General features: G+C 35.0%; 1 protein-coding gene across 1 annotated transcript; it reads left to right on the forward strand.

Moving 5' to 3' along the window:
* Positions 1–11,588: 11,588 nt before the first annotated feature.
* LOC143573195 (putative pentatricopeptide repeat-containing protein At3g11460, mitochondrial) lies at positions 11,589–13,446 on the forward strand. Its single transcript, XM_077058136.1, has one exon. The coding sequence runs from the start codon at positions 11,590–11,592 to the stop codon at positions 13,444–13,446; it is 1,857 nt and encodes a 618-aa protein (XP_076914251.1). The 5' UTR covers position 11,589.
* Positions 13,447–15,704: the final 2,258 nt, after the last annotated feature.

Below are 15,704 nucleotides of genomic sequence, written 5' to 3' on the forward strand. Positions count from 1 at the left end.
AATGTCCGCGTAAGGACCTCGGTTCTTATTAGGAGGTCGAACCAAAGACCTACGAAAGTTAGGGCTAGCCTGTCCCCAACACAACAGTGTTCCAAGGGAGGAGTTTAGAGGTATGCCAAAATCATTATTTTTGGTATTATTTTACAACAGAAAAAAGAATTACAACATCTAGCTATATTGACATGATATACCAGAATTTTAACATCTAAATAAGACTTAATCGAAATTAACAGAGTGAAATGCGGTTTTCGTCCATGTGGTTTGTTCAAATATGCGGTTTTAATCCAATAATTTCAAATCTGCGATTTTCGTCCATGTGGTTTCATCACTTGAAATTAAGCCCGACCCCACTAACCCCGCTAAGTCTGATCGTTAAAATGCATCTCAAATGAGGGGCAATTTTGTCCTTTTTTTGTTCCCAAATACACCTCAGCCCCTCACGTGAGGGGGCTTACGAATTAGGGTTGGGGTTTATTTGGGGCGAAAAAGGACAAAATTGCCCCTCACGTGAGGGATGCACTGATGGGTTTAACAACCAGACCTAACGGGGTTAGTGGGGTCGGGTTTAATTGCAAGTGAAATGAAACCACAAGGACGAAAATCGAAGATTTAAAACTATTGGACTAAAACTGTAGATCTGAACAAATCACATGGACGAAAACCGCAGTTTACCCAAATTAAAATTACTCTATTGTGGTGACGTCAAGGAATGCAAGTATGTAACTATGCTCTATATATCATCCTAACGAAGCGGATTAACTTGATCTTTTCAGTTATCCGAGGAATCGATATGGCTCTGTTGGACCCGATATGGTCATTCCTAATTTTCCAAAGCACCCAGCACGATGTTAAAAAGACTGAATCATCAAAAATACTTATGTAATGCTAGATTATTGTTGTAACATAATATGCAGTAATATGTGTAATACAACCATCCAACCTGCTTATGTTGACCCCTATTCAGTAGATAACATATCACATAAGCGATAAACTAGAACACGATTCGGTTATTATTAATGATGGATGGTAAGATAACTTGGATTGATTGGTCCGACGTGTTATGTGCAAGGAAATAAACGCAGCCATGAACCATCAATGGTTAGCTTGAATCAAAAACCGAACCAAACGAACATGCTTTACACTTATGATCATAACAAACTCATCCAACAAAACTATACCCATATTCACAAATCACAATCTTAGTCTAACAAGATAAAACAAAATAGAACATTAAAGTTGACCATGAACCAATCTGCGTCAGAAACTCAAACTGACTTCTCGGGCACATTGCTTACGCTTCTGCAATCATAAACCAAATTAACAAATTCCATAGTTTTTTTTTTTTTCAATAGAAGTATATATGACAAGAAAATTAAAGTAGCATACAAAGTGCTCATAACTTACTCATTTACAAGTGCATCAATGTTCTTTATCATTTGATAAGTAAGATTAGTGAGTTCATGCCCCTGCAACTGCAACACAGCAAAATTTCAACCATGGCATAGATGGTGAAACGGGCGGGTTGAAAATTTATCACAAAAATTGTATTGTTTTAATAATAATTTTATAACACATGTAGTTTTATTTACCTTAAAAGTAGTAGTATTTGCATCAAAATGATTCATGGCCTGATTAATTTGCTCGAGAAGATGCACCGCAGCACCATCAAGCGCTGCAACAATCGCATATCTTGTTTCTTGCAACTTGTATTACCAAAAGTTGAAAACTAATAAACGGATTACACACAAACCTTTGTAAGATTCATAATTGTTAGTATCTTCATCACTGTCTATCGAGGTTGATAACGGGGCATGATCAGGACCATTGGATTGATTTGCAGCATCAGAAGATGGCTTCACTTGTTGACATGCAGCTTTTCCCTAATCAAATGTAACAAATAGAAAAAAAAAACAATTGAAATTAACATGCGCGTTTTGAAAGTGATTATTGCAGTTTGAAGAACTCATAATTAAAATAAAAAAATTAAAAAAAAAAAAACTAAAGGTAAAAAAAAATAGGGGGATAAAATTATATCTACCTCAACAATCAGTTTAAATGAGCATCCAAACATCCTCACAAAATGGTATTATTTCAATAATTATTGATACTTTGGACAAAGTGATTTTGGAGGTTATATGCATCAATATAAGTTTTTTATTTCAACCTGCTTGACCCGTTTTCCTTTTTTAGCTAACTCTTTACATTGCCGGTTTGACCCATCAGAGATACGCATTACTCGAATTAGTAAAACAAAAAAACTTAATAAATGTAGTTTTATTTATTTACCTTGAAAGCAGAACCATTTGCAGAAACTTGACTCATGGCATTATGATCATTCTGCTCAACAATAGCTGCTGCAGCAACCGCAATCTTTTTTAAATATAAAAGGTCATATGACAGAAATATAAATTAGCATAAAAGGGGTCATCATATACACCAACCTTTATAAGATATTTGTTCATCTGATAACTGACCCTTTGAATGATTTGTAATATGATAAGATGGCTTCACTTGGTGACTTGCAGCTTTTTCCTGAATAATAATTATTAGTGGCAACATGAGCAGGTCATTCGAGTCGGATCAACCCGCAAATAACTAATGTTTAAAATGTGATTTGTTAAGGGGATAAATCGATAATGACCAAAATGTCCATTTGACTAATCAACATCAAAAGAATGTTCGTTTGACCAACATCGTCCCAAAATGTCAACGCTAAACCCACTCACTTAATAATCATTAACTCAACGGGATTTTTAGCCAGCCAGACTCTACCACTTATCCAAAATAACCTCATCGGAAGCCAAAATACAATTTCGTCGGACGCCAAAATAAAAAATAATCTCGTCGAACCGACGGTTTTATAACAAGTGGTGGAATCTTGTTAAAAATTAACTCAATGACTAAAAGTCAACGGCTCGACATGATTTAACATGGACATTTTAGAAAGAGGTTGATCAAATAAGCATTCATTTCTATTGATGTTGACCAAATGAATATTATCATTTAGATTTAGAAAACCTGTCAACATAAGTTACATAATTATCCAAGTTTATATAAATAGTTTATGAGTTTTATTATCACTTTATGCATTATGAACAAAATATTATATATATATTAAAAAGCAAATGTTAGTTGTCACTATTCATAAGAGAAGCCAATTAGTTTTTAACATGTGTGCAAGATATCCCAATTTTCAAAATAGTTAGTTACAACTTAATTCATTTTTAACTTTGATTTAATGTTATTTTATGTCATTTTAGCTCATTTTTATGTTTGATTTTGCATTATTTCTTTCTATAATTAGTATTTGACATACTTTAATATTAAATTATTATGTTTCTTATACTTCGAATAACCATTGCGATGCGTTTATTTATATTTTAACATCCCATCACGACGCACAGGTTAACGTGTATTAACGCTTCTGCTGCAACGCACGGCTGTCTACTAGTTAAATTTAATTACCAACATGAATATTTTTGCATGTTTTGATCACATGCAACGTAATTATAAATAAGATAAAGATCATACGCCTTAGGGTAGTCATGGGTTCAGTCCCCACAAGCTACAACATATCTAGCTGTTAAAAAAATCGTACATTCATCCATCTATTCATCCATCTAACGCGCATCGCCAAATCATATATTGTTTTCTCCCCATGCAACTCCACCGCAATTTTTGCATACCGCTGGACCAAATTATACGATGCATATCTGCATGAAAGAAACATAATAATAATAATAATAATAATAATAATAATATAACTATTATTACTCAATGAATATTTAATAACATACTTGGGGAGGAGTTTTTCTAAGTGGGACTGTTCTTCAGAAGACCAATACACTGACCGACCAATGTAACGGGTACGTTCAGAATGAGCCGCCGTTGATTTCTCCGGCACGGCGGCGGCGGTGGCATCGTCGTTTCTTGTTGAATTGGCGTATCCCACCATTGAACACGATGCTTGTTAGTTTGTTTAGTTATGATTGGACTAAAAATCTGTTATAAAAGGAAAAATTTAGGGTTAATACTTAACCATTTGATTTAACCCATAATTTTCAGTTTGGAGTAACCAAGTTTTGAAATTTTCTAATCAAGCTACTTATAAAATAGTTTGTTCTAATCAGGTCATTCTAGTTGTTTTATATTTTTAAATAGTTTGACATTATATAATATTTTTTAAAAAATTAAAAAAATTAGTAAAAATTGAAAAAATAAATTTTAAATTACGAACAATTGCAAATAAATAAATAAATAAATCTGAAAATTTGTGAAAAATTACAATATAATTTTTATATATAATTTTGTAGTTTTGTAAATAAATAAATAAATAAATCTGAAAAATTATGAAAAATTACAATATAATTTTTAGATTTTCTTTTTGTAGTTTTTCGTAACTTAAAAATTATTTTTCTCAATTTTTACTATTTTTTTCAATTTAAAAAAAATGCAATGTCAAACTATTTAGAAATATGAAAAATACATGCATAAACTGTTATCCAGATAAAATATCTACGATTAAAACATAAAGGAAACTTTAATGACCTGATTGTAACAAAATATTTTATGAATTAACTGATTATAATAATTTCAAAACTTAAATACTATTCTATAGGGTTATCTCTTTTTAATTTTATTATTGTTATTCAAATGAGGAGTTGATTTTGTAAAAGTTAGATTTTGTACGGATTATTTTTGAGTTATCTTAAATAAGTCAACATGTTAATGGAGGTATAAATAAAGCAAATAACTTTTCTGAGGGGTTCTGTTAAATATACCAAAAAATATATCAAAGTCAAAGACCAAAAGTTGTCAGCATTAAACCAAAAGTTGTCAGCATTTATTATAGGTCTTTACATAACCCAAAATATAGAGAGCATTTATTATAGATGCCATGCAGGTGACTAATGTCTAATTCTTAAACAAAATAATATTAATATTATTATATGATTGATATCAAATAATAATATTATAGATGCCATGCAGGTGACTTAACCTAGAAAACAATGAAAATTTAAATCTTTACATAACCCAAAATACAGTTGAAAATTTATACCATAACAAAACAAAAAATACAGTTGAAAATTTATGAACAGATTCAATATTATTTAACAATAACAATAACAAAATTCTTAGGATTAAACTAAACTAATATTCCGATTTCTTACCATGGCAGATAACGAATTTATCATGACTACACCACAATTTTTCACTCATCAGGTATAATCAGTGTTGGGTTAGTTTTTCTTTCAAAATCGTGGTGGTAGACGGTGGTTAGGGTTTCGATATCGCCGGCGGTTGTAGCGAAGAACGGAGACGGTGGCGACGGAGATGGTGGCGACGGTGGAGACGGCGGCAAAGGGGTTAGGCGGAGATGGTGGCGACGGTGGAGACGGCGGCAAAGGGGTTAGGCGACGGTGGAGACGGCGAGTATCCTGCGGTGCGGAGATGGTGGCCGTAGGTTAGGCGATGGTGGCCGGAGATGGTGGCCGTAGGTTAGGCGATGGTGGCCGGAGATGGTGGCCGTAGGTTAGGCGACGGCGGATAAGTTTTGAGAGAAATTAGTTTTAGGTTTTTTTCAGTGGAGATGGTGGCCGTAGGTTTGTTAGAAGTTTATAACCCTATTTACCATTATAACCCTTTGACTATTTCTAGTTTAACAAATTAGGTTTTTAATATTAATATTTACCATTATAACCCTTTGACTATTTCTAGTTTAACAAATTAGGTTTTTAATATATATACATGTTTTTAATGATACACATTTATTATTAGGTGTATCATTTATTTACAATGCACGCACTAAAATTCGCATGAGTGAGCAAGCAGGCAATTCTCCGATGCAGGTTCTCATGTCTATTTTACATTCTAATGGTTATGTTTATGAATTTACTACAACTGGTTCAAACGAGTTAGAAAATTTATTTTTCGTTCATCCAATATCATTCGATATTTGGCGTGCATTCCCACACGTGTTGATTATAGATGCCACGTACAAAACAAACAGCTATAATATGCCTTTTGTTCAGATTGTTGGTGTAACTTCGACCAACAAGACATTTTCCATAGCTTTTGCCTTCATGCAAAATGAAAAGATAGAAAGCTATACATGGGTCTTAAACTGTCTAAAGTTAACATTAGACAAGTGTATGCACCCACGTGTTATACTTACAGACAGGGAGTTGGCTTTAGTGAATGCATGCAAAGAAGTTTTCCCGAATGCTACTCAATTACTTTGTAGATGGCACATTAGTCGCAACATATTCAAGAACTGTAGGCAATCTATCAGGTCAGCACGTGATTGGGACAACTTTCTAAAATTATGGGAGTTACTAGAAGATTCTACAACTTTGGTTTCTTACACAGACAATTACAAGCAACTTCAGTCATTCTTGATAAAATATCCACGTATGTTTTCTACGCCCCGATATATTTTTTTCTTTTTATATATCTCTTATAAGTTTAATTACTTTTTCAAGTGTTTTAAAATATGTAAATGAAAATTGGTTGAACAAATACAAGGAGATGTTTGTGTCTGTCTGGATTGATCAACATCTCAATTTTGGAAATAACACAACCAATAGAGTAGAAAGCCAGCATGCGGTATTGAAAAAATATTTGAAATCTTCAAAATGTTGTTTGGATAAATTTGTGGGTTGTATTAATCGTCTCGTGCAGTCGCAACATACATCAATCAAAGAAAGTTTTGAGAAAAGCAGAGTTGTTCGCATACATCAACACAATATACGATGTTTTAAACTATTGCGCGGTTTTGTTTCAAATGAAGCTCTCGATATAATTCTTGCGGACCATGAAAGCTGGAAGAATCTTCAAGTAGACTCTTCAAATTGTGGTTGTCGACTTCGCAACAGCTGTGGGTTACCATGTGCTTGCGAACTTTCAATGTATATTAGTTCAGGTAAGTATAATCTGATTGATTATTTTAATATTAGTTCAGATTTTTTTAATAATGATTCTATAAAATTGTTAATATATTACTTATTTATATTTTAACATAGGTCAATGTATTTCCTTGGATTCGATTGATATCTTTTGTAGGAAGCTAGATTTTGTACCTTCAACAACTGTCCAAGATGACGATGTTAGTTGCGAGAATGAACTAAAACATTTTAAAGAAAACTTCAACAAGCAGTCCAAAGCTGGGAAAAAAAGTTGGTTAAGAAAGCTGAAGGACATAATAGGTCTCGGTACAACAGATATTCAAGAACCTCAAATTCAGAAAAATACTTGTGGAAGACCAAATTTGAAGAAATCACAACAAAAAAGACGTGTCGGTCAAGGTACAACTGATATTCAGGAACCCCCAATGCCTGTTATCACGCCTTATTGGAATCTTAACAATATTAGCCGGTCTGCAGTTAGGTGGGAAACAATGTATAAGTCGCGTCTAGAACTGTACAGCCAACTTTATCGTCCTGAAAGTGGGTTTGTGGATTTAAGTGATTAATTATTTTAGTGTTTTTACATTCATAATGAACTTGTATTTTCGTATTTATATATTTGAGTACTTTTTAGAAGACTAGTAATATTCATAATTGTATAATAAAATATTTAATATACTATTATTCATACTAGTATTGCAAAAAACTAATTACAATAGCCTTTAAAAAAACCTAATTAAAAAATAGATATTAGTAGTTTAAATAATTATTATGTAATGATTAGTAGTTATATTTAAATAAAATAGAATAAAAATGATGATTGATATGATTAGTAGTTGATTGAATGATTAGTAGTAGATTAATAGGGTTGACTTGGTATACAAAATAAAAACTTTTGGTATATTTAAAGCCCCCCTTTCTGAGACATGTTAACTTATAAGTTATAAAGGTCCAAATGAGTTAGCACCATCTATGAGTCCATAACCATTGCTAGTATTTATTACCTACTTGACTAACACCTACGTCATCAACACCACTATCACCTGTTGCTGCACTGACACCTCATCGCTACCTCCACCTAGAGATGGCCAAAAAAAACCGGTTGGGGAACCGGTTTACCGGTTTAAACCGGAAACCGGTTTTTACGAAAACCGGTTTTTTAAAAACCGGTTTGACCGGTTTAGAAACCGCCGGTTCGTCTTTCGGTTACAAGTTCTAGATCCAAAACCGGTTAACGAACCGGTTAATGGAAAAACCGGTTTTTTTATTAACCGGTTATGGAAAAACCGGTTAACCGGTTTATAAAAAAACCGGTTTATAACGGCTATATGCCCGTTTTTTTGTTTTTGGACCGTTTTTTTTTTTTTTTACCATTTTACCCCCACAAACATCTATATATAGTTTAGGTTGGGTATTGGTTATATCACACTCGATTATACAACTCCAAACGCTCTAAACGTTTATTTCATACGCGATTATTTTGTTATCTCACGCTCAATTATACCACATTACCACTCCATACGCTCTTATTTCGTAGTCGTTTATTTCATACTCGAGTATACCACTCTTATTTCGTAGTCGATTATCATGGCCTCCCAAAGTGCTGCTTCATCCGTCAACATGGGTGCCTCGAACACGGGAGAAACGGTCGTTCGGGTCATCCCCACGAAACGAAACCATGATGTTTGGCAACATTTCGACCTATGCGAAATGTCTAACGGTAGCCAAAAAGCTCGATGCAAACATTGTTTGAAGTTTTATGGCAAAGATGCAAACTCCACTTTAAAAGCGCATGTACAAAGGCCCTTTTGCAAGGCCTTGAAGGACGAATCAGGAAGTAGTTCGCAGCCGGAGATGACGAATCAAGGAGCGGTGTTTACGTACGACGTTGAAGCGGTACGTCAACAGTTTTCAAACTTTGTGATTCAACAAACACTTCCTTTCAACCACTTCGACAACCCTCAATTCACGTAGATGATGCAAAACTATGTTCAACCACGCTACCAACACGTAAGTCGTTCGACCCTTAGAAGAGATTGTCTTAAAGCATGGAAAAACGATAAATCCGAACTAATTTCATACTTTTCAAACTTACAAACTGGTGTAAACTTAATATGTGCTCTTATTTACTTGTTGATTTGGATTTTTCTAATCAAACTTACAAACTGGTGTAAACTTAATATGTGTAAACTTAATATGTGCTCTTATTCAATTCATTCAAACTTACAAACTGGCAAATCATGAGTAAGAAACAGCAAGTTGTTCATGTAATCGTGTCTAAGCATTCTTTTTCCTAATATGTGCTCTTATTTACTTGTTGATTTGGATTTTTCTAATTTAGTTAAAGAAACAGCAAACATGGAGGCAAATCATAAACAAACTGCGATTGGGAACAACAGGAGCATCTGCTAGTTCACGATTTAATGTTTGTATTTTTGAGTTAAATCATGAACAACAGTTCTTGGCAGAGATTTCTTCAGTGTTAATGATTTAATGTTTGTATTTTTGAGTTACGAATATGCGATAACGATTTAATGTTTGTATTTTTAATGTAAAAACTATAAATGAAAGTTATGTGTTTTTAATCTTTGGTTTGTTGAAAACACATTCACCAACACACACTCATACTCATCTTCCAAGCAAAGAACCCTAACAACGAAAGCAAAGAATGGCTTCGGTCAGTCCGTTTTGCCTTGTAGTTACCGTTTTGCCTTGTAGTTACCGGTTTGTTTATACTGTGAAAAAATAATGGTCTTCATTAAGTACAAAATATAAAAAACAAATATTCGTATTTGAAACCGCGAAATTTAAAAAAAAAAAAAAAAAAAAAAAAAAACCGGTTAATAAAAAAACCGGTTTATTAACCGGTTCTAACCGGTTTCTAAACCGGTCCTAACCGGTTAGACCGGTTAGGGTTTTGACAGCAAAAAACCGGTTATTAACCGGTCCGGTTATTAACCGAACCGGTTTTTTTCCGGGCCAAAAAAAACCGGTCCGGTTAATAACCGAACCGGTTTTTTTAAAAAAACCGGTTTGTGCACCTCTACCTCCACCACCACCCCAATCGTTGCCACCTCTGCCCCGTCACCTCCACCTTTAACACGACCTCGTAGTCATCCCCAATGCCATCACGCCACTGGCCACCGTAAGATAATATAACCGGTGAACGTATTCTCTTATTAACATCTATATATTCATTTATAATTCAACAATAACCCATAATTTTTATTGTTTACAAACACTACATGATGATAGTAATTTTTTAGAAAAATAAAATTTTAAAATGAAATGATACGAAACTGATGAGGTTATTCATTTCACATATAGCAATTAGCCCGTTGCTTGTGGTGTACAGAGCATGTTTTGGGATTGAGTTTGAAAAATGCTTATTGGCTTATTGGTGTTATCAAAAAGTCAATAAATTAAAATGTGTTTGGCAATCATAAAAATCTTTCTTACTTAAGTTTTTTGAAATGGTTAAAAAACAGTTTTTTAAAAGTCACAAATCCTGACTTTTCAAAATGGTTTTTTGAATAAATCAGTAAGCCAATAAGTATTTTTCAAACTCATCCCCAAACAAGCTCATAAAAGACAAGGGGAATGAAAGGACAACACATTGAATACTTAAAAGATTTACTCATATTCATACAAATATTTACTCTCCAATCATAAGCCTGGAGAACTTCATCCATAACACAAGAAGCTCACCTTCAAGAGCACGACATCCAAACTCCGAAGAAGACTAGTCAAGACCCATCAGGTTCAAGGCTTCTAGTGAAACCATAATCTAATAATTTAGCAGTACAATGTTTATTTCTTATAGAAACAGTGTGAGTTAAATTTTTTGTAACTTGTAACTGTAAATGTAGGCAGACGTAGGTGTTTGAGGACGTGTCCGGGATACCCCTCAAATTTCATAGCGAAACACTAAACCAATACATTTTTCTTCTTCTTCATCTTCGTTTTATGTATTCAAATACCCCTAAGCAATATTACGATACACTTAAAGTTACTACTATATATAATTAAGAACTTTGGTGTCACAAGTGCCCTATTAGGTCACTTGGCGGCACCATATTGATCCGTGTTTTTTTTGTTTTTTGTTCGGTGACCATAACGAACGTAACGGAAACCGACCAAACGTCATTTTTTTGTTTAGTTCTGGTACCATAGCAAACCTCACAGAAACCGACCAAATTCACGCAGACTAGCCACCTCAATGCCTGTGACCAACAACGCTTGGGTTTTACCAACGCGCAAGTTTACCGACCGACACCCCCCCCCCCAAGTTGGCCATCAGTCCACCTCAATTTTTATATCGTTTTCGTTTTTTAACTCTAGTATCGTAACGCACGTAATCAAAACTGACCGAATTCATGTAGAGTTACCACTTCAATGTCCGGGACCGAAAACAATAGGGTTTTACCACAGTCCGGGTTTTCCGACTAAATAAACATCATTTTAAATATACTTCTTTTTTATATGTTAATTTCACGAATTAATTTTTTGGGTTTTAACGCTCAAATTTTAACAATAGTGTGTATACGTAATGAAGGTAACGGATACCAACCAAATCTACGTCTATCCACTATAGTAACACTCGGGTTTTACCGACGCCCGGATTTCAACGCTCGCTTATAATTTATAAATGACCAAAAATTGCAACATAAATCCAAACCACCCCATGACCAAACCCTCCTTCACTTTCAACTCCAAAACCAAACTCCTTTCCCGCCATCTTCTCCTCACATACACCACCTGCACCTCATGGAACACCAAGCTCCAGGAGCTAACCAAGCACGGCAACTACCACCAATCACTCACTCTCTACCGTCAAATGCTCCGATCAAACACCACCCCAAACGCCTTCACTTTCCCAGTCGTCCTCAAATCATGCGGCATATTAACCCTCCCAATTTCCGGCACACAGCTTCATTCCCACGTAATCAAAACTGGGTGTCACTCAGAACCCTTCGTACAAACTGGGTTAATCTCGTTTTACTCCAAATGTTGTTCAGTTAAAGATGCACACCAACTGTTCGACGAAATGCCTCAGTCGCAAAATCTCACTGTTTGTTACAATGCTCTTGTTTCCGGGTACACCCGGAATGATCAGTTCGTACCCGCGTATGAATTGTTCACCCGCATGCGGGTTTCAGGTGTTCGGGTTGATGCGGTTACTATGCTTGGCTTGATTCCTGGCTGCACGGACCCGGAACGGTTAATGTTAGCGGATTGTTTACATGGGTTTGTAGTGAAATTAGGTTTGGATAATGATTTCCGTGTTGCGAATTGTTTGCTTACGATGTATGTCCGGTGCGGGTCAAAAGAGGTTTCTAGAAAGTTTTTTGATTTTATGGAGGTTAAGGAGTTGGTTACTTGGAATGCTATGATATCCGGGTATGCGCAAAACGGGTATGCGGTTGAGGCGTTGGAGCTTTATCGGGAGCTCGAGTTATCGGGTTTGGAACCTGACCCGATAACGCTCGTTGGCGTGTTATCGTCTTGCGCTCACCTTGGTGCGCAAAAGATTGGTTTAGAAGTAGAAAATAAGATACAAAATATTAGCTTTAAACATAATATGTTTTTGAATAATGCTTTGATTAACATGTATGCTAGATGTGGTAATATTAAGAAAGCCCAAGAGATATTTGATAACATGCCAGAAAAGAATTTAGTATCGTGGACTGCGATTATAGGCGGGTACGGTATGCACGGGGAAGGTGAGACTGCGGTCCGTTATTTTGATGAAATGTTACGGGCCAACATTAGGCCCGACGGGCCGGTTTTCGTTAGTGTGTTGTCTGCGTGTAGTCATGCAGGGTTAACTGATATCGGGCTGGGTTATTTTAATTCAATGAAGTCGAAATACGGGTTGAAGCCCGGCCAAGAGCATTACTCGTGTGTTGTGGATCTTTTGGGTCGGGCGGGTCGGCTTGATGAGGCCCAAAAGATTATTAACACAATGCCAATGGAACCGGATGGGCCGGTTTGGGGGGCGCTTTTGGGTGCGTGCAAGATTCATAAAAACGTTAGCTTAGCCGAATATGCGTTTAAACGTGTTGTTAAACTTGAGCCCACGAATATTGGTTATTATGTTTTGTTATCGAATTTATACACGGAAGTTAACGATACGCAAGGTATTTTATGGGTCCGGGTTATGATGAAAGAGAAAGGGTTAAAGAAGGATCCGGGTTACAGTTATGTTGAACATAAAGGAATAAATCATCTTTTCGTAGCGGGTGATCATAATCATCTGCAAACGGATGAGATTTATGCAATGCTGAGTCGACTCGATGAGTTGATAAATGTTGATAGTGGTAATATGGTTCATAGTGAAAGATTAGCTATTGCGTTTGCGCTTTTAGTAACTGAAATCGGGGAAGATATTATTGTGATAAAGAATTTACGGGTGTGTGGAGATTGTCATGTGTTCATAAAGTTGGTTAGTAAAGTTGTCGACCGGCGGTTTATTATTAGAGATCCGACCCGTTTTCACCATTTCAAAGATGGAGTTTGTTCATGTAAAGATTATTGGTGATTGATTGAATTGATTATTTGTTGTTGAAGTTTTTGTTTTAAATGGGCTGTGCTTATGAGTATATTCGGGTCGGGTCAAGTTGACCCGTAATCACTTCTGTGTGTGCGTTTCAGAAAAGTATAAGATCAAGAAATCCCACGATAAGTTGTTAGGGGTGGGGGGGGGGGATGGCATCGCGATAATCCAACTAAGGGTGTTCATCTGTTCAGTTTTTTTTTTGCCCGAAACTAAAACTTGAATTCGAATTCACTTTGGTCTTCGACCGAATAAACTTGGGCTCCATCTCGTAAGCCCACGAGTCCAATCCAACAGCTTACTCGGCTAAGCCCAATCAGATCCTCCGGTCCAGCGATCCGGTCCAAGAATAGAGCAGCCCATCACAATACCATATCATAGAATACAGACAATTAAAACAAATATTTTTGATATTGAATTGGAGGGAAAACATATATCTTTCAGAATTTGCGAGACGAGCTTGAGCTTTGCCCATATTAAAGCGGGCCGACCTTAAGCTGTAGATCATCTAAGTTAAATAAGCCCTGTTTGAGTGTTTGACTAGTGATAGAACTTGTCCTCGTTAACTAAACATGTTACTTTCGTTATAATTTTGTTCATATTTTCTTTTATTGTCAATAATATAAGATGGTAGTTTTATTGATTTTGATCAATACTAACAGATTTATTTATCCTTTTATGTTTATATGTTTACTTTTTTAATCATTATATATTAACAAAGTATTATTATTATATTAAGCGAAGATTCATATATCCATTAACTAGGTTAGAACCCGTGTGCTACACGGGCTGGTTCATAAAATTGATAAAAATAAACAAAATATATATAATTTTTATGATTGAAAATAAGCATTTTTATATAGTAATGAAAAGCTGAAAAAATATATTTTATAACTTACAAATCTGATTCTAACAACACGAAAGCAAATGTTAAAATCAATTTTTATTGAATGTATAATAACTTAAAGACCAAGTTTAAACCTTTTTAATACAATCCCAACTCATTTTAATCAAAGCCCATCTTGACGTGATTGACCAAAATACTTTAAATTTCACATGATATCGGGTACTCATGCCATAGTCCCCAATGACCAATATAGTAATATACCATTGGCAAGGAAAATACTATTTTAGCCAGAGGTGTTAGAGAAACAGTCAATTTGAGGCTCCACCATAAAAACTTTACCCATTGCAACTCAGAAGGCTTATGAATTTACAGCAACAATCTCAAAAAACCAATTCATGATTTTTTACAACCTCCACAAGTAAAATGGCATCATTTAACTGATTTCAGATTGCGCACATATGTTCCATTCCTAAGAATGATGTTGTATGTCACTAAGCTGAAATTGACTAAATCTGACACGATAGTGCCATCAATAATCATAGATGACCAAAGAAAAATCGACATTGGTCATAAAGTCAACCTTTACCAAAAAGAATTTTTCCAAAAAAAATGATTTGACCCAATAATGTCTAACTTCAGCAATGAATTATCTAAATTTAAAAGATTCAGACATAACCATAAATTTAAAGAGAAATCACATGCTATGTACTACTGAGACAATGAATTTAAACCAAGTAGCAGCAGACTCATATATACATAGCGTAATTATTAGAGAAGTGATGCATATAAACCCAATTGTAACTGTAAATTCCCGTACAACCAGCTCGAAGTAATAATATCATTCCATAATGCTAATTTACAAAAAAAATGCTCAAAAATATGCCAATCAAGAAGATTAATATATACATATACATATACATGCACACTGAAATAAAATATACATAATTTGGAGAAAAAGTTAGTACCGATGAATACGAAGGAATTGGAGGGACTAGCCACAGATGGTGTGAAGGAAGACGGGACCAACCACATGTACCACCCCTGAATAATCTGGAATAAAGAACGAAGATGGAAGCCAGTTCCACTCACTTCCCGCACACACCACTGCACCTGCACTCATAACCACCAAGTCAACATAATAGTGTTCAGTCAAACTGACCCGGCCTATTTCAGCCCATTCTAATAGAGTATTTAAGTAATCTTGTATCTAGTTGCAGATCGACCCATTTCAACACACTCTAACATTACTCAATTCTAATACACATACATAAGCATAACCTGTTTAGTATATAATTGTTTAGTTCCTATACATCAAAAAACTAATACGGAACATCATAGGAACATCATTAATAGAGTTTAAGAGCTCAATTGCCTTAGACAAAAGACGATCTTTAGC

Source organism: Bidens hawaiensis, unplaced genomic scaffold (assembly GCF_021521415.1).
Source record: "Bidens hawaiensis isolate Kalapana, Puna unplaced genomic scaffold, B.hawaiensis_p1.1 tig00026238_1, whole genome shotgun sequence".
In the NCBI taxonomy this organism is placed as follows: domain Eukaryota; kingdom Viridiplantae; phylum Streptophyta; class Magnoliopsida; order Asterales; family Asteraceae; genus Bidens; species Bidens hawaiensis.